The following is a 22,735-nucleotide window of genomic DNA, read 5'->3' on the forward strand; positions in this document are numbered from 1 at the left end:
GAAATATTTAAGCAATAACCGAATTCTTTGATCCAGTCACCTCCACTATGACTGTTGAATAAGATTGTCTCATCATGGGATGCCAGAAACACACATTTAGTTTAATTATTCATCAAAAAGGATTTGGAAATCTGTAAGATTTAGAAATCTTTGTAAAATTCATTGATTTCAAAATCAAACATGTGGATTTTAACTAATACTAAAATAATTTATCATTTTACTGAGTCTTTGTATGTTAAAATTTTGAAAATGTTTCTAAATGTATAAAAATTCAATATAAAATCAAATATTAGTTAATATACATGCATGATAACTCAAATACTGAATAACACTGGATTTCAATTAATAATAAGAAATCAATAAACAAATAGCATTTGACCCCAACAATGAATACCACATGTATTACCTTTTTAGATTTTAAATCAATTATAATACAAACCAATGGAGTCCATGTTCTTTCACGTGTTCAAAATTTAGAATTTCACTAAAGAAAATTTAAGAATACAATAACCAAATTAGCAATATTATTTTAAAGACATTACCTCCGGACTATATTTAAAATAAAAAGAAAAAAGAAAAACAGATTCGGGGTTAATTAGGTCTTCATCTTAGCAATAAAATAATAGTTTTTTTCTGAAAACTAATATAATAATAATTGAGATAAAATGAAACACAAAATTGTTAACAAGGTTCGGTTCTTCTAACCTACATCTCCAAGACCATGTCCAAAAAAAAAAAAAATCGACTAGCAGCATAAAGCAATAACACAATCGCAATAGATCGTTTACTAAGCTCTGGTGTGACACTGGCATTAGATCATAACCTTTTCTGTTCTGGTCGGTGTACCTCCAAAAACCCGCGAGCACTTGTATATATGTATATATAATATAGCCTTATACAAGAATAACCCTCACGATTTCGCCGCGCATACATAATCAAGCCTCCTTCATTATTGGGTTGATTTCTTTTGAAAGCCTACAAGCTCTTTTCCTTTTACTTATTTTAATCGCATTGACCTTGACTTCAAGTCCAAGTATTCTCTTGTAGAATATTAGAAAGATTTGCTCGCTCATCGTTTCAGTCTCAGTTTTCATTTTTTGGATAGCAATATGATCATTTGCATCTTTTGGATAGCAATATGATCAAATATGATCATTTGTTTCTTTTGGATAGCAATATGATCATACTTATAGAAATGTTTATACTTATTGAATTTATGTTTGATAAAAATATTAGAATATTATGCATGGCCGGCGCAAAGCGATAGAGACAGGTATATATGTGCGGAACTTTATGAACCAATCTTTTGGTGATTGATGTGGAAGTTAGGAATATTTTATCATAACCACTTGATCTGTGAGACGTACGTAAAATTATATGAATTTGACAGCAGATAAAAAGAAATTGAAATTTTACGAAGTTATCTGGTAATATCGGCTTGAATATCTTCGAGCGAACGACCTCGAGTCTCTGGTACCATTTTCATCACGAATAGAATGCCCACACCCGATATCATTGAATATATGAAAAATACACCTATAATTTAAGTATTCAAAAATTATTCAAATGATTAATAATTAGTAAATGGATTTATTTAATTATTTGTAAAAATGAAGTGATGATTTATTACCAGAAGAACTCCACTGGAAGAGAAAGTTGAAAGTGTAAGCAACGAACCAATTAGAGGACCAGCTCGTTAGATTGCATAGCGTCCCTGATGACCCTTTTATGTTTATCGGTGTCATCTAAGTATCCCACAAAATATAATTAAAAACATCAAAAATAAACTATAAAAATGGCTGGTTAGTTTATATCTAGATAATTTAAATTACGTTAAAATGTCAACCCTTTTTATAGTTATATATGAAAAACAAATTAATGAATTCCAAATTTGTTTCATTATTCATTTTTTGTGTATTAAAACATAAATATACTGTTTAACTATTCATCTAGTTTGTTTTTTTTTTTTTGTTGCTAAAATCTATTCATCTACTTACGATATACTAATGAGAATAACGATTACCTCAGAGACCATGACCCATGGAATCCCTCCGATTCCAATTGTGATCGAAGTTAGAAACACCTAGAATCAGATTCACATTATCATAAGAATTATATAGTTGACAATAAAATTAATTAAGTAAGACTTTTTTATATAATTTCTTTGGGCAGAAGAAAATTATTACTTACCAACACTCCGATGAATGTTGAAATCGGGGTGAAATTGTCAAGTAAAGCGTAACTCTGCAAATTAGTTTTGATTGCTTCAATTATATTGAAAAAACAAGCAGGATTTGGATTAAACAAATATCTTTTTTATTTCACTGATATAATTCTTTTTAAATTTTTTTGTAACAAGGGTTTATAATTTTTTTGTTATTAAAAAGAAAAACCTGAAGCAAAAACGATAGTCCTGTGATTAATGACCCCAAACACATCATGCCCGTCGCAACCTGCAAATAAGATTAACAAGTAACTCACATAAACAAAATGACGTTAATTTCGTATCTATATAGACTATATCGACTATATTTTATATAGTTTTATTAACTAATTAAAAGGGTATAAAATAGTAAGATGTAACCATTAGAAGTGGTCGTCTCCCATATTTATCAACGATTATTAATCCGAAAATGCTCATTGTGAATTGCATCACGCTCGCTATCATTATTCCTAGGTTGTTAGGAAACCCTGTGAACAATTATATGGCAGATTAATTTCCTCTTTGAAATTTATATATATATATATATATATATATGCATTACTTCCTTAAAATATAATTTTTTAAGTAATAAGAGACTAAAATTTAAGGGTATACCCGCTTTGTAAAAAATCGAGCTCAAGTAAAATGTATAGCCACTAAGACCTCCAAGTTGTTGCAATACTAGCAATCCAATTCCCACCTAAAGATATACAAGGTATTTAGTTACACATTTTTATTTAAAAGAAAAAAATACAATTTCAATCAAATTCTTACAATAACGGCACGAGAATATCGCGGTTTGAAGAGCTCAGAAAAGCCATCTTCTTTGAATTCCTTAAGATTTTCCATATATTTCTGAAAAAACAAGACAATCAAACTCTTTTAAAATTATACTAATTGAATTTAGATATCGTCAGTGAACAATTTGTTTACTTTGATTTCTGCAGCCTCTTTGGTGATATCAGTGTTGTTTCCTCGTAGACGTTGGAGTGCACTTTCCGATTCTTTATCCCGATCATTTCTAGACTATAAATTACAAAATATCAAACTGTTAAAAAAAATGTTAAATTACTTCTAAGTTGTAACTAGTTCTTATAAGATTTGTATACGTTAATTTAATTATAGCTACATCACTGATTAATTACCAGCCACCTAGGAGACTCCGGTATAAAGAATAAACCGGCGAATTCTAAAACACAAGGAACCGTACCTGCACAACCCGAAATGACAGAATTAACTATTGTATGATCAACATGATCTATAATACACCTAAAATCATAAAATCTGGTTTTAAAATTTAGCTTATATATTTAATATCATTTTTGGTAGGTGCAGTCCAAGATTTGTTATGTTACATAAGAGAGCTAATTTCTGCCATGAAATGACTGATCCAACGAGGAATGTGAAGGAGACGCTAGCACACATCACGAGCTGTAAAAAACAAAAAAAGTTATAAAAAATCTAACAATAAATTAACAACAATTGTAGTTCACTAAATTTTTGTTTTTGTTTTGCGGTATATTACCGAGCTAACCGCAGAGAACGCGCCCCTGATTCTTTTGGGTGCGATTTCTACAATGTAGACTGGTACCTGAAGATTGAGATCATATTTGAACTTAATAATTAACTTATTGGTCGCTTAAAGGTAACTAAACCCTAATTAGCAGTCAATCTTATATATTACGTACCACGTAAGAAGTTACGCCAGATGCGACCCCGAGAAAAAATCTTCCGACATCAAGGGACCATGTCGCCTAAAATAGTATTATAAACGCCATCATTAGAAATATCAAATAATTAATTAACTAACACAGTAGTCTATTAACCTAAGCTTTTGATTTGAAAGATAACTTTTAACTGTCTACATTAAATATCAGGCGTAGAAAGTCAAAGCCGGAGTTATTTTGGTAACACTTATAAACATTTTACGGGTTGAAATAACACCATATATATGAGAGAAATTAACTATACGTACCTGTAACTATAAATAAGAACATTGTAAAATTTTGAATGTATTTTTTAGAAACCTGAGAGAAGGCGATCATAAGCCAGCCGACTATGCAAAACGAGTTTGAAACCCACAACGCCTGCGCATCAAAAACTATATTTTTATTTGAATATAAGTGTAACACGATTCATATAAATGTAACAAATTACGTAATGGAGATGTAAATGTATAGCATGATATTAAATTAGTTTAAGTTTTCATGATATAGAAATGAGCTTACGCCTCTCCGACCATAAAGATCGGCTAGTCTTCCGGATAATGCGGCTCCCACGAGTCCACCAATTGTTAATACGGATCCAAAGAATGAGAACTGCATCCATATAAAGAACACTGATTTTTTATTACGTATTAACGTAAAATCATAAGAAATTTACAAAAAAGTTACTAAACCTAGCAATACTTTACTACGACTACAATAGCATGTACTCTTAATATCTCAAGTGGAAAATAAAAACTTTAATATAGGCCCTATCGCTAAGAAGAACGGATGAACCATGTGATGATATTTTTCGTATTATCATAAGATGATACGTCATACGTGCGAGAGTTTCTATAGACTATAATTATCTGTAAAGAGGTGGCATTTTCTTGCACTGTATATTTATCAGGTGACTCAGGTTTAACAGTCTACAAAATTGCATGCGATTATAAAAATATATATGTTTATTGCAGTTAATTTTCTTATACATTATTTAGTATATTCCTCTTCTGTATCATAGTATCAGATAACAAAATAAATACATCTTTGGATTGAAAGTCATATCAGCAAACTGGGAAATAAAATCAACAATACAACACTACCTCTGCCAACGAGAGATGTAGTCCTTCCATAATCCCGGTTTGAGCTGGTGATGTAAAGCCGGCCTGCCAAAAAAAAAAAAAAATCAAAAAGATGTACTGAAGCAGGCCTGCCAAAAAAATAAAATAATTAAAAGCAAAAAGAAATTATCGATTGATCATTTGATTCTAACCATACATAGTACTATAAGAACTCTATAATTAAATTAACAAAAAGTTATACGTTATAAGTTATAAGTTTATAACTTATAACATATAGTTTATAACTTATAAGTTTATAACATATAGTTTTTTTTATAAACTTAACGTTGATTCTCTTTTTCTTTTGGTGTTTAAACCTAACAATAGAGGAAAGAATACACAAAAAGTGAAGATGAAGAAAATTACGGCAGTGCCATAGGAGAACATCCCCCAGAGAGCAGTGGAGGTTGTGAGTAGCAAAACTAAAGTAACGGGGCCGTCATAGTCTCCTTCGTTGACACGAATCTTCTTATCTGATTCAATGTCTTCTTGAATCCTTACTTTCTGAAGCAGTGGTTCTTTTTCCATGGCTGAGATCTGTGTGAGAGACAAAGAGAGAGAGAGAGAGAAAGAGAGAGAGAGAGAGAGAGAGAGAGAGAGAGAGAGAGAGAGAGAGAGAGAGAGAGAGAGAGAGAGAGAGAGAGAAAGAGAGAGAGAAAGAGAAAAAAGAGATAAAGGAGAGAATTAGCGAGAGAGAGAGTTTTGTTGGGCTAATTACATTACATGTGGAATAAAAAATGAGAAACGACAGAACGTGAGGAAATTTGTATAAACAAACTTAAAAAAGAAAGTTCTCCAAGATTTTTTAGGTTTGGAATAACGGAGATCGAAAAACAATGGATATTTTATTTGGGTTTGAAAGATGTCACAGTTGTCATCAAAAAGAAGAAGAAAAATAACCCAGAAAATGTTTTCTCATTTATGGTCTGCATGACTACCTCAAATGGTAATTGAATACTACATCAAATGGAGTATTATTATTTGATCCATTGATTATTATTAACTGAGTTGGTTGAGTTTGCATTCAATCTATTGCGTATGATTAGTGGTGCAATTATGCTTATGCATACTTTTGTCGGTTTTTGCTTTTTTTCTTTGGTTTAACAAAAATAGAAATACAATTTCGGAGAGAGTATGACGTCGTGTTAGACATGGAGTCCACGAAGCTAGACACCTTACGTTTCCATTAATGTAAAGTTTAAAATCATATCTATCTTTTTTTTTTGTAACAATAAAAACATCTAGCTTCAAACCCAAATTCTCTAAAAAAAAAACATATAACTTTGTTTTTTTCCTTTTGGAATCTCAAAAATAGTAAGTACTGATAACACATCTATGATATTCTTTGTATAATTTCTCTAGTTATTCTACAAGAATGTAAGTTACTTTTAGCTGATATTTGCAACTTGAATTGTATCTGATAATATGAAATAATACAATGTCCTTTTCATAATTTTGATCTCACAAGGAGTTCAAGATCATAAGTTGTAGGTAGATTCCACCCAAAATTTATAGTACACATTTTCATTATAAATAATTTTTATTTGCTCAATCATATATACTGTTTATATAGATTATAACTACACTATATAATATTTGATGCGTTCATAATTTTGTATGTATAGTAAATTGGTAAATAAGATGTGCATGCGCGTAGATAAGATTTCAACAGCTCGAAGGTGACCGGATCAGCATATACAGACAGATAAAATGCCAATTAGGCACTAAGTGATTTTGCTAGATAAAAACCCAAAAAGATAGTTGGTTGATTAAGTTTGCTTTGCTGGCGTTATAGGCGTTGATGAGCTGAGTCTCCACTTCCTTAGTCACAACATCATATTCCTTGTGTTCCATCATGATTTCTCCTTTTCCCTAGCACAATTAGCAAAAAAAAATGTCATAATGATGATGATGATTATGATGATGATGGTACGATGTAGAATAGCCAGACATATTGTTCAAATTAAATGCACCTGTTACAAAACAACATATACATGTTAATTGCGGTTCATAACTGAACAGATAGTAAGAAGAAGAAGAAAAAAATCCTCTCACATGAGCGTGGATAAGTGAGTCACCATCTCGATAGTTGGAAAACGATCATACCGTTTCTTCTACTGATGTCCTTAGCAACCGCACCAGGAACTCTGTTGGCACTTTCAACTCCACCAATTCTGACCGGTGCTAGAATCAACGGTCCAGCAGCGGTGTAACAATATTTGAAAGCACTTACCGCAGCTGTTTTCAGCCCGTTTAGCAATCCATATCTTTCAATACAATTTTTTATGAACTCAACATGATGCCCACTTAGTAGGCCACTGCAAATGGGAATTGAAGATTATAAGAGCAATCATCGCAAGCCAGTAAGAAGAACACAAGAGGAGTCAAAGAGGGGAAAAAAAAAACACACACACACACATAATTTCACAGTTTCCTTGAAACCACTCTCAACTGCTTTAATGGAGCTAAGAGAAAACGCTTGTCTTGCAGCCAGTCCGTCAAATTCAAACTTCTCTTTAGACGGTTCCACGTACCCGATAAGGCTTGCATACACTCCTCCTCCTTTCTTCTTCAATGTTTGATGTGATCAAACTCAACTCGCTGAGTAATAGACTCCCTGAAATGCACATTCACTGGTACCTGGTCTTTTTTTGGCTCTCAATACTTTTGAGAACTGCACCAAAAATATATAGATTTCAATTGCAATATTTCTTGAATCCAGAAATGAAAGAAAAATTACCTAAGTTTACCTTTTCAGTGTCCGTAAGTGTATCACACTCGACCCCAAAGATACCTACGATCCATGGACCAACCTTGGTATTCAGTTTTAATAGTTTTAAGAAAATTACCCTCCTCCTCTTCAATCACCACACCTTCGTGTACGCTTCATTGCAATTGCCAGTCAAGTAAACTTGATGTAGGACTCCCTGCGCAGAGAAAGAAGATCCCAAGTAAGCACACAGTATCATCTCTATTTCCAAAATTACCTTTGTTTCCTTATCTTCACTACCCATGAATACATCACAGTATCATCTTTATTTCCAAAGTTACCTTGTTTTTAGTTGCCATAAATACAGGAACAAATTTGTTGGCAATGCTAAGATCTATTTTATATCAATATTGACTCAATTTATCCTTTTTATTGTGTTTTAGAACTAGATATTTTTTTGTTTGATTGGGTTTCAAAACATTTGACTAAATCACATACATACATAACATTGTATTTTATAAAGAAACACACTAATAAACAAATTGCATTCAACACAAAAAACTACCACTCATTAATTAGTTTGATAATAAGTGTATTTACATAATTTCGAAGTATATAATGGCCAAAATATTTTGGTATATACATAAGATAATATTCAGATGATAAATAAATTACAATAACATATTGATTATGGCATAGTTTGGATCCAATCCTAAAATTTAAAAAAACTAGTAGCAAAAAAGTAGAAACATCTATTTTATATCAATATTGACTCAATTTATCTTTTTATTGTGTTTTAAAATTATGTTTTTTTGTATGATTGGGTTTCAAAACATTTGACTAAATCACATACATACATAACTTTATAAAAAAAGCGCACTAATAAACAAATTGCATTCAACACAAAATACTACCACTCACTAGTTTGATAATAAGTGTATTTACATAATTTTGAAGTATATAATAGCCATAACATTTTGGTATATATGTAAGATAATATTCAGATGATTAATAAATTACAATAACATATTGATTATGGCATATTTTGGATCCAATCCTAAGATTTTAAAAAACTTGTAGCAAGAAAGTTGTGCACTATTTCTGAAAAAAATAGTTTAGATCGAAAACTAAGGTTTCAGAAGACACAAACATTACATTGATCATTATCCATGTGAGACTTTTTGTTCCCATATAAGAACAATGGTTTATGAAAAATATTACCAAGAAAACAACACGAATGTTTCATGAAATCTATTAGAAAGTGTATTCATAGGATGTCAAATATTTAAGCAAGAAAAAACTTACCTTACGTTTCCATAATTGTATATTTTAAAAACATTTAGGGGGTGTTATTGGAGAGTTGATTTATAAAGATTTTTAGAGTTTAAGATTCTATAGTTATTGGTTTGTGGATTTTTACATTCTTAATAGATTCCTCTGTTATTCATTTAGAGATTATAAAAATCAGTTGTTATTGATATGATGATTTTTATAATCTAATCAAAATCCATTGTTATTCAAAAAGTCTGTATTTTAATGATTTTATGATTCTGTTATAATCTAGTGTTATTGGCATAATGATTCTTTATAATTTAATTCATAAATCATGATTCTCAAAATACTACCTATATCCTTTGGATTCTCAAAATCTGTCATATTAAAAAATTCTTAATAGATTGTTTAAATCCATAGAACTCTCTCTAAATTTTATAAATCCAACAAAACTCTTAAAAATTTGACAAATCTCATGATTTTTAAAATCAACTAAAATCTTCATAAATCTAACTCCCAATAACCCCCCTTAGCTTTGTTTTTTATATTTTTTTCCTTTGGAATCTCAAACATAGTAAAAAAATATTTATAACACATCTATGATATTCTTTGTATAATTTATCTAGTTATTCTACAAGAAACTGAGAAAGTTACTTACTTTTAGCTGATATTTGCAACTTAAATTGAATCTGAATCCGACAAAGATGAAATAATGTCTTTTTCATAATAGATTTTAATCTCATAAGGAGTTAATTAAAGATCATAATTTGTAGGTCGATTCCACCCGAAACTCATTATGTATGTTTTCGTTTTAAATAAGTTTAATTTGCTCAATTATATATACCGTTTATCTAGAGATAGAAAATTACCACAATACACAACATTTGATGTGTTCATAATTTTGTATGTATGGTAAAATTGGTAAACAAGATGTTCATGCAAATAGATGATAGATCGATCATAAGATTTCAGGTGACCAGATCAACATTACAGACATATAAGAAATGTCAATATCATATATCTAATCAATCGAATCTATATACAGCCATTGTTTGAACTTTACGTGTTCAAATAAGATTTTAATATGTAGCTTATGCAAATCAGTGGCATCAATAAAATTTCGTATATATTCCAAATCAAAATCCTATATAATACTCATTCGGACAGATATTTCAACAATAACTGATTTTTTTTTTTTTAATTAAGTCACATCCCATATGACATTTGATTGAGAGATTTATGGGATTCTAAGGGATATCAGAAACATTCCAAACAATTAATTTTACTATACATTTGAAAATTGGGTTTTGCTTGTTTAAGAGTTTTCAAAATTTGGAAATTTACAAATGCTCGTGAATAAAGACAAAACTAAAAAAAACACACAAAGCATATGATTTCATTTGATTCCAAAGGCTTAGTTCTACATTATCCATATCCATTGCATCAAGCAACTTCATATTCTTTTAACTCATCAACAAGTTCTCTTTCAACACTTTTTTTTTTGTTTTAATAACTTGAAAACCGTTTTGTATATTTGATCCATTCTCAAGCACTCTAAAAAAACATGTTCATAGAGATGTTTCAGCTTCTATTCACGGTCGTTTCCGTGGAAGCCGCCTTGATTATAACACTCGGGTTTGGGACTCCAGTGAGAAGAGCGGTGGTGAAATTGCTAGACCTGTTAAAGCAAGGCCGAGGACCACTGGTTACAAAGACGGTTGCAGCCACTATGCTCGTCCTGTTTGGCTCGGTTTTGTTCAGCACAATTCAGATCAACACAAGGCTCTCTGAGTCTGGTGGTGTAGCTAACTCGACTGATCAAGTCATGTTTGGGAATCGACTCCTCGAAGCTTTCCTCATGGGTACTAATAATGTACTAATAACATATAACACCATTTTTTATGATTTGATCTATTCTTGATTTTGTGTGTTTTTTGTTTGTGAAAAAAAGGGACTGTGTTGTTCCTGGCGATGGTTATAGACAGGATGCATTACTACACAAGAGAGCTTCAAATCACAAGAAGAAACTTGGAGATTGCATTAAAGAAGAGCAAAACAGCAGCTTAAAGCCAAACCGAGATCCATATAATCAACTATAATAATAAATTTGTAACTATGTAAACATATCAAATTTAACTTAAATTTCAAACAGAGAAATCTCACTGTCAAGAACGCAAAATCCCGGAAAAAAAAAAACTAAAGTAATTTGCGGACGAACCGGTTTTAGTCGACGTTATAATTCCATGTTATAGTTTTCAATCGATTTAAAAAAAGAACCGGTTTTAATTGCGATCGGTTTGGTTCAATTTTACTCCAATTAGAAAAGTATCCGGAAAGGTGAGTGAACTCGTTGTCGTCACGAGTTGACTCAAAAACCTCTTATCTTTAAACGACTAAAACCCTGAGTTATAGACAAATCTTTGGTGTATCTCTGTGGCAATAACAACAAAAATGGTTTCCCTCTCTAATCAAACCAGATTTTCTTTCTACCCAAACAACCTTTTCGTTTCCGAGAAGAGGCTCCTGGGAATTTCCGGAATCAATTTTCCCAGGAAAATCAGTGTGAGAATCACTTGCTTCGCCGCCGACCAACCACGCCAAAAGAAGCAGAAAAAGAAGAGCCAGAGCACCAGCGACGCCGAGGCTGGAGTCGACCCAGTTGGGTTTCTCACAAAACTCGGAATTGCTGATAGAATCTTCGCTCAATTTCTCCGAGAAAGGTAGTAATAAAGAAAGAAATAGCTCAATTTGATCATAAATTTGTGCATTTCTGGAATAAAGAGTTCTAAATTTTGCCTTTCTTTTCGGGAATCTTCTATTTCCTGTAATTGTTCTACGAAAATTCTCATCGAGTGCACTCTAGAACGCATCTTCTTATTACGAACTCTGTTTTTACAATGCATTTGATTTGTAAATTTCGATATTATATATAAGCGTGCTCGTTTGTTAAATTTGTAGGCATAAAGCTTTGAAAGACCTTAAAGATGAAATTCTCAAACGTCACTTCGATCTCAAAGATTTTGCTTCAGGGTATGTATCAAGTAACACTTTTTTATTTGCTAGCAAGTTTCTCAAGCTTCGTTGTTATGCTGTGCCAAACAACAAGTTTTCTATGATTGATGTGTATGCAAAATGCTTTGTCTAATAAAAAATTGTCTTCTTTTACGTATAGGTTTGAGTTACTGGGGATGCATCGGCATATGGAACACCGGGTTGATTTTATGGACTGGGGTCCAGGTTCTGTCTCCTTCTCAAATCTTTTCATTACTTCCATTTGGTTCCTTTTTCTTATAGCTTTGGATTTGAAAATAGGATTCAGAGTTGATCAATAAAGAGAATGATGTTCTGATACTTGTATAGTCTGGGAGGCTATTTCTCCCACCAAGTGATTCACTTGAGGATACTAACTTACGCTGAATCCAGGTGCTCGCTATGGTGCTATAATCGGAGATTTCAACGGATGGTCCCCAACAGAAAATTCCGCCAGAGAGGGACTATTTGGCCATGATGATTATGGGTATTGGTTCATTATTCTTGAAGATAAGTTAAGGGAAGGTGAAGAGCCAGACGAGCTGTACTTTCAGCAGTATAACTACGTCGATGACTATGATAAAGGTGACAGTGGTGTATCAGCCGAAGAACTCTTCCAGAAAGCTAATGATGAGTATTGGGAACCTGGTGAGGACCGGTTCATTAAAAACCGGTATGAAGTTCCTGCCAAACTATACGAGCAGCTGTTTGGTCCGAACGGTCCACAGACATTGGAAGAGCTAGGAGATATCCCAGATGCAGAAACGAGATATAAACAGTACAAAGAGGAGCATAAAAATGATCCACCAAGTAATCTACCTCCATGCGACATCATTGATAAAGGTCAAGGAAAACCATATGATATTTTCAATGTCGTGACATCTCCAGAATGGACAAAAAAGTTTTATGAGAAAGAACCTCCAATTCCTTACTGGTTGGAGACACGTAAAGGAAGAAAGGCATGGTTGGAAAAATACATTCCAGCTGTTCCACATGGAAGCAAGTATAGATTGTATTTCAATACTCCTGATGGACCGCTTGAACGGGTGCCTGCTTGGGCTACATATGTGCAACCAGGTATGTTAGCATCTAGTTCTTTGGTTAGGAGTAGCATAAGAAAGGTAACAAGTTGCATAACAGTCATAGAGAAAAGGAAGCAAGCATTAGTTGTATTTTTTACAAACTTCCTTAAAAAATCCAATCATTTACTCACTGATCTCGAAAATAGAGGACGAGGGAAAGCAAGCTTATGCAATTCACTGGGAACCGTCTCCTGAATCTGCATACAAGTGGAAATACTCTAAGCCAGACAAACCAAAGTCCTTGCGCATATACGAATGTCATGTGGGAATCAGTGGGTCTGAGCCAAAAATTTCATCTTTCGAAGAATTTACCAAGAAGGTACCTCCTAATGCATCCATTATATTCTTACTTGCAATCTTATTATGCACACATCTTAGTCTTTCTGTGGCTTATAAAACATCAGGTCCTTCCTCATGTGAAAAGAGCAGGATACAATGCAATCCAGTTGATTGGTATCCCTGAGCACAAGGATTATTTCACTGTTGGTTATAGGGTCAGCAATCTAAACTTCTCTCACTGTATAAGTGAATTTATTTTACCTTCAGTTTCTTATGTATGCATCATCTTTTGGCTTCGTTGTGTACTGTGCATGAAAGCTTCTGAAGGTCTTTGCCTAATGTTTTTGAAAAAAAGGACAGTAGTGATAGAATGAAGAGAATTAGTTAAAGGATATGGAGCGAGAAGAGAAGAACATGATAGAAATGAAGCGGAGAGGAAAAAATATGATTAAGAGGCAACATAGATTTCATTTAGTTATGATAATGTCTTTTCTGCTAGTTAAATTTCAAGAAATTACAGCTATGGAACTAGACTCAAGTTGATAACCAGAATTCCTATTTCGTTAATTTTATAGAATTTCAAACGTATCCCAGCTTTTTACTAAATAATAAAGAAATTATTCGAAACTTCACTAATATCTTTGAACTGAAAATTTGGACTTACGAAAACTTTTTATTTCTATCTTCATTCGCCATAATTCGTATCCATCACCATTTCAGGTTACTAATTTCTTTGCTGTCAGTAGCCGATATGGAACGCCAGATGACTTCAAACGCTTGATTGATGAAGCACATGGTAAGTATTTCTCGCGTCTCTTCTCTTCTTGATGTCGTAGAACCTTTGAGTCAAACATAGGGTAAATCTGAACTAATCTACATACAGGCCTAGGACTTCTTGTCTTCTTGGACATCGTGCATTCTTATGCAGCAGCTGATCAAATGGTTGGGCTTTCGCTCTTTGATGGTTCAAATGATTGCTATTTTCATTACGGTAATTTTCCATAGCAGCAATTTACTTTGTTTTTTTTATGCCTTTGGGTGTAGAAAGAGAGTTGTTGCATGCCTTTATTTTAATGTTGTGATCAAGTCATCGCTATATAACTGGAAATTAAGCATAATTTTCGTATGACAACCAATATCTGTTCATAACCTTTTGTAAGTGTAAAGATGGCCACAAATATGTCCCACATAGTTGAATATGAGCGTGTCTTAAAACACCATGTTTCATTTTTTTCGTCTTCCAAATAGGTAAAAGGGGGCATCACAAACACTGGGGCACCCGGATGTTCAAATACGGTGATCTGGACGTTCTTCATTTTCTCATTTCAAATTTGAACTGGTAAAGGCAACTACATTGTTATCTGGTTTGTGGATAGTGTATTGGGTGAATTCACTCTTTTTCCTTAGTAGAAAAGTGTCTTGCACTTCTTTGGTTTAGGAATCTGATGCTAGTGCAACTGACTTTGTAGGTGGATTACAGAGTATCAAGTAGATGGTTACCAATTTCACTCGCTTGCCTCGATGATCTACACGCACAATGGTTTTGCTTCTTTTAATAGCGGTTTGGATGAGTAAGACATCTATAGTCTTTTAGATGCTACGCTTTTTTGTGGATTCGGACCTTAGTGACACTTAGTCAACCATCTGATGTCTGTCCTGTTACAGCTATTGCAATCAGTATGTTGACCGAGATGCTCTGATGTACCTCATTTTGGCCAATGAAATCCTGCACGTTCAACATCCAAATATAATAACAATTGCTGAGGATGTAAGTTACACATAGATCTTTTCTCGTCAAGAAGTTACATATCATTCAGTGTTCCTTATTTAGAGCATAGTTAGGTTGGGCAGTTCATATGGCGCTATGTTTCTGGACAAGAAAAATTCTAAAGTATCACTAGTTTTTAGTCCGTAAGTGTTGGTTAGTAGAATTAGTACGGTTACGGCTAGTTAGTGAATTTTTTTCATGCTTTTCCAAATATGCTAGATAAGGAGTGTGAGAGAGTAACAGGGGACTTGTATATACATACGCTTTCTCATGTACAACCTATAACAGTAACATAATGTTGACTAGTTTGTGTAAACCAAGTTTAAAAATTGACCATAGGCACGGGAAAAAATAGTTTTTAACAAATTATCTTTTACAATCGCCAGATGTAGCAGTGGGTAAAACGTTTAACAATCTTGTTGATTTTCTAAAATTTATTCAATTTTTCTGTCAAAGATCTGCATCATTGGTTTTCCGTATTAAAACATTATGTTGAGCTTAATAGATTCCCTTTTGTTATTAGGCAACGTATTACCCTGGGCTGTGTGATTCAGTTTCTCAAGGTGGACTCGGATTTGATTATTATGTGAACCTTTCTGCGACAGACATGTGGGTTTCTCTCCTTGACAGCGTACCGGATAATGAGTGGAGCATGAGCAAGGTCACATCTTTCAAGTTCCATTATTAGATATGACAGAACAAGACTTTGGTTCCGTTCTCTGATGTTTAGCCAATGCTGCAGATTGTCAGCACATTGGTGGCTAACAAAGAGTATGCAGACAAAATGCTTACCTATGCCGAAAGTCACAACCAAGTATTTTACTTTCCAACTTTAAATGTCTAAAGCTTTTTTATATCTACATATATACAAATCTACTTATATTGACATCGTTGTTTATTCTAATTTTCCACCAGTCCATATCAGGAGGGCGTTCATTTGCAGAAATCCTATTTGGTGGAGTCGAAAATGGTTCTCCTGGAGGAAGAGAGTTGTTAGATAGGGGAGTTTCACTACATAAGGTATCTCTTTCTTTAGATTTGAAATCTTCTACTCCTTCACACACAACATCCCGGACTTAGCATACCTCTTAGTTCGTGATGAAACACACAACTGTAGAATGAGACTGAATGCTACTCTTGAGTTTTGCTTTGCATTGAAAAGTGAAAAATGAAATCTGGAAGATAGACTAATTAAACTATATTTCTGCCTCAAATCTTCTCTGCCCTCGGTTTCCTGCGTTTCTATCTCTTACATTTGAATTACAGCCACGCTAAGATCGCTGCAACAAATTATCAAAGAATTATTTTTGTTGTACCCAACTTCCAGCTGTAGAGTACACTACTCAATCTTAAGTCGGTCACACTCAATCCTCCGTGTAGCTGTTGTAGTAAACCCATCACATGTGTCTTTTATATTCGAGATTACTAGGTGGTGAATCAATTAGTGCAACTACATCCTTCTATTTGTGCATTTGTTTATCCAGTTTTTGTGTCTAGAATGTTAAGCCGAAGAAGAAGATTTTCTTATTCTTAACTCCTGAGACGAGCTACATCCAGCTCATTAATTTTGTATTTGTTTCCTTCCCGTGAGGTCCTTATTCATGCTTTTGTTTCACTTTAATTCTGAAAGCTTTTTTTTCTTGTCATTGCTTGAACCAGATGATTAGACTGATTACTTTTACAATTGGTGGCCGTGCTTACCTCAACTTCATGGGAAATGAATTTGGACATCCTGAGGTATATCTCTCCAAATTCTCACTGTTCCAAAAGACACCATCTTAATGTTTCTGACGTTTCATCCTTGTGTTAGAGGGTTGAGTTTCCTACGCAGAGCAATAACTTCTCGTTTTCACTTGCCAACCGCCGCTGGGACCTGCTGGAAAGTGGAATCCATCATCAGTTGTTTTCCTTTGACAAGGTATCTACCATAACACCTCTTTATAGAAGTACTGCTTCCATATCCATCAAGTTGTTGGCCTCTAAAAAACTGCTTTGATAATAACTGTCATAGCAATTCAATACCGTGTTGGTCTATGAAGGAGGCCTATGATTGTTATCAAGCCGAGAAATTTTGAGAACTTGAACTGAAAAAGATTTAAAGCCGAATCTAATTGAATAATCGGAGGCACCTAATTGTATATCTCGATTCCTTATAAATGTACCCTTCCTTGTTAAATTTATAATTGAATATCTTTTTACATGTAAGGATTAGAAAATGCTGCAAGCATATTTCCTCTTAGATCAGAAGATATGCTTCTTAGTTACTGATCTCATTCTATATTCTTAGGAGCTAATGGACTTGGATAAAAGCAAGGGTATCCTTTCAAGAGGTTTACCCAGCATCCACCATGTGAATGATGCGAATATGGTATTTGACTCTTTTTGCTTCTTTTTTTTTCCTTACAAACAAGTTATGTTCAGGGTGTGAAACAGAAAATAAATCTTCAAAGTACCCACCGAATTGGCTTCTCAAATTTCCTGCAATTGGCATGCTATTGTTTGTATATGCCTTTATATACAATATTTCTCAGCTAGTGCAAAAAAGAATAGAACCAATTGCCTGCCTGCATAATAATGGGGATCCTCCCAACACATTTAGAGAATTCTGAAGTAATATGAGACTGCCAAGAATATGAATCAGAAATGAAAGGATTTGGATGATAAGCCTGCTTACAAGTCAACTAATTGCTCATCATCTACAGGTGATTTCATTCTCGAGGGGTCCTTTCCTATTTGTCTTTAACTTCCACCCATCAAGTTCATATGAAAAGTATAATGTCGGCGTAGAGGAAGCTGGTGAATATACTGTAAGTTTTTCTATTTTCTGCATTGATATTCCCACCCTTCACGGTTTGTTAATAAGAGTCTGTCAATGAAACTAGTTTTTTGTTCTCCATAAAATATAGTTACTATCGTTTTCTGCATCCGTCTTACTTGTGTATAGAACATTGTCATTATTATAAGGTTTTCTTATGCACTTCACCTGAGTATATTACCTGGATTCTGCAGATGATACTTAACTCCGATGAAGTTAAATTTGGGGGTCAAGGGCTTCTAACGGAGAACCAATATCTTCAACGGTCAATTAGCAAGAGGTTTGTAAATTGTCAAATAGTTTATTGTTATAAAGTCCTAGTTCTCAAAGAACTATGGATGTAGTATGTTCATCATTCATCATTCTGAACCAAATTCACGTTTGCGCAGAATGGATGGTCAAAGAAATGCCTTAGAGGTGTTTTTGCCAAGCAGGACTGCGCAAGTGAGCTCTCTCTCTCTCCTCCCTTGCTCCATCTCTATGTTAGTCACTGTGATTTACATGTTTATATATTGATACAAAGTCCATTTTTATATTTCAGGTTTACAAGTTGACCCGGATTCTCAGAATATGATCCTCTTATGTATACCGCATACAAACACCAAACATGTTTGTATCAATCATTTGATAGTTGGTATATAGATCAATTAATGTATTTCTAAACAAAACCATTGCTTTCGGCAAGACAAGAAGCAATCCAGCTGCTTAATTATATAATTGTTTACCTAGTCAAAAAAATTCTAAGGCAAACATGATATAAACGAGCTTAAGCAGAAGGGTGTTGTGCTTGTGAGGCATCTACAGGTACTTCTCCGAAAAGGTCATCGTATGAAACAGGTACTCTGATCCTCTCATGAACAGATTTCCTTTCTTCTTGCGGTTTGGATTCAGTCTGCTCAGCTACCGGCATATCACTCATCTCAGTGACCAGAGCTTCATCACAAGATGCATTTCCAGATGCAAGTCCTTCTGAGGAGCTACCCTGATCTCTTTTTAGCCCTGCTTTCGGTTTCGTGTTTGGATGCCTAAATTGCTTCTGCAAAGTTTGAATAGCGTAAGAGAGAGATAGAGAGGGGCGTGGGAATGAAAACATGGTATAACATAATTTCCAGGAATGCGATTCTACAATTAAGCTAAAAAACAGGATATATCAAAGAATGTTGTAATAAGATGATAAGCAAGAACAAACCTCAAACTCCCTGGTCTTTTTCATTATCTCTCGGTGGGCTGCAGGTTGTCTCGCTTTGATGATGTTCCACAACACACCACCACCTGTTCGTTTCCTACTGCCATCAGCAGTCACCTGACCTCCACAGGTCTCGATTGCTTCAACCTGAGACAAACATATAAGTCTTTCGATCATCAATCATTTCTCAATGACTTTAGCAGGACTCTTGCAAACCAGAATAGATATAATCTGAACCAACTCCAAGAAAATAGAGCAACCAATAGAGGGAACAATCCAAAAAGCATGGTTAGATAGACAGTCTTCTCTTGGTCATGATAATATGTTTTGACACTTCTGATCTCTCTCATTGATAGATGAATCACACTAGGCGTTAGTTATAAGACTTAATTATCTACCCATGGTCTGGTTCAAATTGTCTAATCAATGAAAACAGAGAAAACACAGATGTGTAGAAGAGAAGAAGAAAATATCAACCTGATAAAATTATATCACCAGCTATATCTCATGACAAGGCACAGTATTTGAAGCAGCTAAGAAGGCTCAAACTAGAAACATCTTGAATTGCAGGTATTGCCACTCATGGTATGGCCTCGTTTTCTCATAAGCAATTAAAACAGATTAAACAGGCTTCCAATTGAAAATAGCATAGAAAGCATCTTGAAGTAGTTTGTAGTATTAATACCTCATTGACAAGATCACTCAAGGCAGGGATTCCAAGACAACCAACAGCTGTGTATACCATGTAAGACTTCTTTTCCTTCAAGCGTCTACACGTATCCCTGACAAACCTGCCATAACAAATCATGTTTTAACCGTAGCCAAATCACACAATAGGTCAGCTACTCTAACGAGAGTTACAGAAAAGGATTCAAATACCTGTCTAAATCCATGGGTTTGCCCATCAAATGACCTCCTTTTCTTCTTTTCTTCTTCTTCTTCTTCTTGTTCTTGTTTGGCTGATTCTGTCGATTCTTCTTACCCTCGTGCCCCATAACAATCTCTCCTTCTTCCACATCGACCATGTCAACATCTTCCATGGTTTCAAATCCGTCTTCTTCATTTATGGCATCCAACAGACTTTCCTCTCCCTCCATAATCAAAGCCTAAAAAAATGCAGCCAAAAATCAAACACAACTTTAGATATAACGAATAACACAACAACACTCTCGAGAAACACTCCCTTCTCACTCTACGAACACACCGAGACCTTAATCCATTCAAAAAAAAATTTCTAACCCATTTCAAATAACGACGCAAATTCCTGATTCTTTAAAGAAATTCCCTCTACGACATCAAAGAACGATCTCAATACATAGAATCGCATTACAAAACCAAATGGGCAAAACAAAAAAAAAATACAATCGAGAATAGTCTCGCGAAATAAAACAGAGTATGACGCTAACCTTGGAAATCCTTCGATCTTCTCTCACCTACACTCGAGATGTCAACAAAGAACACACTTCATCGAGGAAAAAAACCATCACTTTAGGGTTTAAGGCAATTTTTGCCCTTTTAAGGACGAAATTTAAAAGCTTGTATTTTTGTATTTAATGTTTTTTTAAAAAAATATTTTTTTTCATTATTTCTACTGAACAAGACTACTAGTCAATGAAAACAAGTCAAAGTAATCAATTTGGGAAATCTAAAAAATTTAAATACTACTTCCTCGGCAAAGATAGAATAAAAAAGGCGTCACTTTTCGACTTGGCGTTATAGATTCTCCCATGGATCGCTTTCTCTCGCCGGACTACAATTTCCCGGCGATCACTCGCTGTAACTTTCCTCATCCTCCAGTATCATCGACCCAGTCGCCGCCTTCATCCAGTTTTCCGGCAATCACTCGCGCACATCTTTCGCCGGAGATGGAGTCACTGGAAGCGGTGGAGAAGATCGTGAAATACAGTTTCGTGAACAAGAGTCTCCTCAAGGAAGCGCTTACGCACACTTCCTGTGCCGACTTTCCTTCCTACGAGCGGCTCGAGTTCGTAGGCGATAGCGCCATAGGTCTGGCCCTCACCAATTACTTATACCTCGCCTACCCTAACCTCGAACCTCACGAGCTGTCTCTGTTGAGAGCCGCTAATGTCAGCACCGAGAAACTAGCTCGTGTCGCACTCGACCATGGTCTCTACCGGTTTCTCCGACGCAATGCTCCTTCCTTAGATGAAAAGGTATTGCGATTCTCAATCTGAATTCTCGTTGATTGTGGAAACAGAACCTGTTTTTTGTTGATTCTTTTGAGTGAAAGGTTTAATTTTTTTTTATAAAAAGGATGAGAACTGGTATTGAATGAGCTCAGTGATCTTGTTTTGATTGAAAGTTGTTAACTTTGGTTTCATTTTAATAGGTTTTAGAGTTCTCAGAGGCGGTGGGGAAAGAAGACGATTCGGTTTCTTATGGTGGATTAGTGAAAGCACCGAAAGTTCTCGCCGACCTCGTTGAGTCTATAGCTGGAGCTGTGTATATTGATACTAATTTTGATCTGGAGAGACTCTGGGTGGTTTGTGTCTACTTTCTTCTCTTACGTTTTACTGATCCGTCTCTTTGTCTTCTCTGTTTTCTATGATGCTTTTCTATTGTTGCAGATCTTCAGGGGTCTTTTGGAGCCTATAGTTACACTGGATGATCTGCAGCGGCAACCTCAGCCTATTAGTATGCTTTTCCAATTATGTCATAAACACGAGAAGAGAATCGACATAAGGTATTTGAAAGATGGCAAAAGCAGCGTCGCTGGTGTTTATCTTGATGATGAGTTATTTGCTTCTGGTCGTGCTGAGCATAGAGATATCGCAAAGCTGATCGCTGCTAAGGAAGCAGTACGGAAGTTGTCAGAATGTACGCCTATTGCAATGGTGATTGATGAAGGTAGTTTAGAGGTAGAGCTTGAAGATTGCAAAATGAAGCTTAATGAGATTTGTTACAAGAAAAAGTGGCCTAGACCAATTTACAGGTATGTATCTTACTCTTCCATTTTGGAACCAGTTTCATCTTGTCGTTTTGGAACATATTGATTCGATCTTTGATTAACTGTCTTAAGAGTCTTATATATTCGGGAAGCACCATAGTAATTAATTAATAAGACTCATTGTGAGTTTGCTTTGCTTGAAACATTTTGTTACTGTGTTTAACTCTTTTCAGTGTTGAAGAAGGAGGCTCGGTAAAGGGGAAGGGATTTGTTTGTTCAGCTAAAATAGAGATCCCAAGTCAAAAAGGTGCGATATATGTGAAGGGGGATGAGGAATCCAAGAAAAAGAAAGCAGAAAACTCCTCAGCCTATCACATGATAAGAACCCTTAGAAAATACAATTATCTCTAATGGGTCTTGCATGATGTTGTAAAATGTAAAAAAAAAATTTGCATTTTGAGTCATTAAAAAAAAAAGCTTCTTGTTGTCTTTATAGGGTGATAGGTGAAAGAAGAAGGCCCTGTGTTGGTTTTAGGCAAAAGGTCTGTATGTGCTGAAAACGCTTATTACTCTCAATTTTCATGCTGCTTTATAGAATAAGATGGGTCAAGAAAAAATAAGATAGGGTTATTACTCCTTCCATGTGTATTGTTGT

General features: G+C 34.5%; 5 protein-coding genes across 5 annotated transcripts; 3 read left to right on the forward strand and 2 right to left on the reverse strand.

Moving 5' to 3' along the window:
- Positions 1-1,420: 1,420 nt before the first annotated feature.
- Positions 1,421-5,558, reverse strand: LOC18023983 (putative sugar transporter ERD6-like 13). Its single transcript, XM_006406317.1, has 17 exons — positions 5,397-5,558; positions 5,013-5,075; positions 4,432-4,521; positions 4,231-4,290; positions 3,892-3,957; positions 3,729-3,794; positions 3,559-3,634; positions 3,349-3,413; positions 3,137-3,229; positions 2,978-3,058; positions 2,819-2,903; positions 2,585-2,691; positions 2,394-2,453; positions 2,191-2,244; positions 2,024-2,083; positions 1,631-1,745; positions 1,421-1,536 (listed from the first exon to the last, which is right to left on the reverse strand). Exons 1-17 carry the CDS (start codon positions 5,556-5,558, stop codon positions 1,421-1,423), a joined length of 1,419 nt encoding a protein of 472 aa, XP_006406380.1.
- Positions 5,559-10,507: 4,949 nt separating this feature from the next.
- On the forward strand, positions 10,508-11,139 carry LOC18023984. The gene is made up of 2 exons (XM_006406318.2): positions 10,508-10,874; positions 10,964-11,139. The coding sequence occupies exons 1-2, from the start codon at positions 10,577-10,579 to the stop codon at positions 11,077-11,079; spliced, it is 414 nt and encodes a 137-aa protein (XP_006406381.1). The 5' UTR covers positions 10,508-10,576; the 3' UTR covers positions 11,080-11,139.
- Positions 11,140-11,453: 314 nt separating this feature from the next.
- On the forward strand, positions 11,454-18,698 carry LOC18023985 (1,4-alpha-glucan-branching enzyme 3, chloroplastic/amyloplastic). The gene is made up of 21 exons (XM_006406319.2): positions 11,454-11,732; positions 11,971-12,042; positions 12,185-12,249; positions 12,436-13,119; positions 13,271-13,443; positions 13,529-13,618; positions 14,124-14,199; positions 14,287-14,394; positions 14,652-14,742; positions 14,873-14,974; positions 15,069-15,171; positions 15,695-15,832; positions 15,914-15,985; positions 16,087-16,191; positions 16,831-16,908; positions 16,982-17,089; positions 17,459-17,539; positions 17,874-17,978; positions 18,181-18,266; positions 18,376-18,430; positions 18,528-18,698. Exons 1-21 carry the CDS (start codon positions 11,464-11,466, stop codon positions 18,558-18,560), a joined length of 2,694 nt encoding a protein of 897 aa, XP_006406382.1. The 5' UTR covers positions 11,454-11,463; the 3' UTR covers positions 18,561-18,698.
- Positions 18,605-20,683, reverse strand: LOC18023986. The gene is made up of 5 exons (XM_006406320.2): positions 20,579-20,683; positions 20,052-20,278; positions 19,858-19,963; positions 19,176-19,319; positions 18,605-19,022 (listed from the first exon to the last, which is right to left on the reverse strand). The coding sequence occupies exons 2-5, from the start codon at positions 20,267-20,269 to the stop codon at positions 18,753-18,755; spliced, it is 738 nt and encodes a 245-aa protein (XP_006406383.1). The 5' UTR covers positions 20,270-20,278; positions 20,579-20,683; the 3' UTR covers positions 18,605-18,752.
- A 182-nt stretch (positions 20,684-20,865) lies between these two features.
- On the forward strand, positions 20,866-22,726 carry LOC18023987 (ribonuclease 3-like protein 2). Its single transcript, XM_006406321.2, has 4 exons — positions 20,866-21,346; positions 21,523-21,675; positions 21,761-22,125; positions 22,314-22,726. The coding sequence occupies exons 1-4, from the start codon at positions 20,900-20,902 to the stop codon at positions 22,489-22,491; spliced, it is 1,143 nt and encodes a 380-aa protein (XP_006406384.1). The 5' UTR covers positions 20,866-20,899; the 3' UTR covers positions 22,492-22,726.
- Positions 22,727-22,735: the final 9 nt, after the last annotated feature.

The sequence above is a fragment of the Eutrema salsugineum genome, unplaced genomic scaffold, assembly GCF_000478725.1.
Source record: "Eutrema salsugineum unplaced genomic scaffold, Eutsalg1_0 scaffold_13, whole genome shotgun sequence".
NCBI classification, from domain to species: domain Eukaryota; kingdom Viridiplantae; phylum Streptophyta; class Magnoliopsida; order Brassicales; family Brassicaceae; genus Eutrema; species Eutrema salsugineum.

Bases quoted from the DNA above. Each gene is read 5' to 3' on its own strand.
- LOC18023984 (XM_006406318.2), top strand. From the start codon at position 10,577: ATGTTCATAGAGATGTTTCAGCTTCTATTCACGGTCGTTTCCGTGGAA. The intron at 10,875-10,963 runs GTACTAATAATG...TGTGAAAAAAAG, and splicing joins CCTCGAAGCTTTCCTCATGG to GGACTGTGTTGTTCCTGGCG.
- LOC18023983 (XM_006406317.1), bottom strand. From the start codon at position 5,558: ATGGAAAAAGAACCACTGCTTCAGAAAGTAAGGATTCAAGAAGACATT. The intron at 3,958-4,230 runs GTTTCTAAAAAA...ATACTATTTTAG, and splicing joins TTATGATCGCCTTCTCTCAG to GCGACATGGTCCCTTGATGT. The intron at 2,692-2,818 runs GTATACCCTTAA...AATTGTTCACAG, and splicing joins CTCGATTTTTTACAAAGCGG to GGTTTCCTAACAACCTAGGA.
- LOC18023987 (XM_006406321.2), top strand. From the start codon at position 20,900: ATGGATCGCTTTCTCTCGCCGGACTACAATTTCCCGGCGATCACTCGC. The intron at 21,347-21,522 runs GTATTGCGATTC...TCATTTTAATAG, and splicing joins CTCCTTCCTTAGATGAAAAG to GTTTTAGAGTTCTCAGAGGC. The intron at 21,676-21,760 runs GTTTGTGTCTAC...CTATTGTTGCAG, and splicing joins ATCTGGAGAGACTCTGGGTG to ATCTTCAGGGGTCTTTTGGA.
- LOC18023985 (XM_006406319.2), top strand. From the start codon at position 11,464: ATGGTTTCCCTCTCTAATCAAACCAGATTTTCTTTCTACCCAAACAAC. The intron at 13,120-13,270 runs GTATGTTAGCAT...TCTCGAAAATAG, and splicing joins GGCTACATATGTGCAACCAG to AGGACGAGGGAAAGCAAGCT. The intron at 14,975-15,068 runs GTAAGACATCTA...GTCCTGTTACAG, and splicing joins TTTAATAGCGGTTTGGATGA to CTATTGCAATCAGTATGTTG.
- LOC18023986 (XM_006406320.2), bottom strand. From the start codon at position 20,269: ATGGAGGGAGAGGAAAGTCTGTTGGATGCCATAAATGAAGAAGACGGA. The intron at 19,964-20,051 runs GTATTTGAATCC...TTGTTATGGCAG, and splicing joins AAACCCATGGATTTAGACAG to GTTTGTCAGGGATACGTGTA. The intron at 19,023-19,175 runs GTTTGTTCTTGC...CAAACTTTGCAG, and splicing joins AAAAGACCAGGGAGTTTGAG to AAGCAATTTAGGCATCCAAA.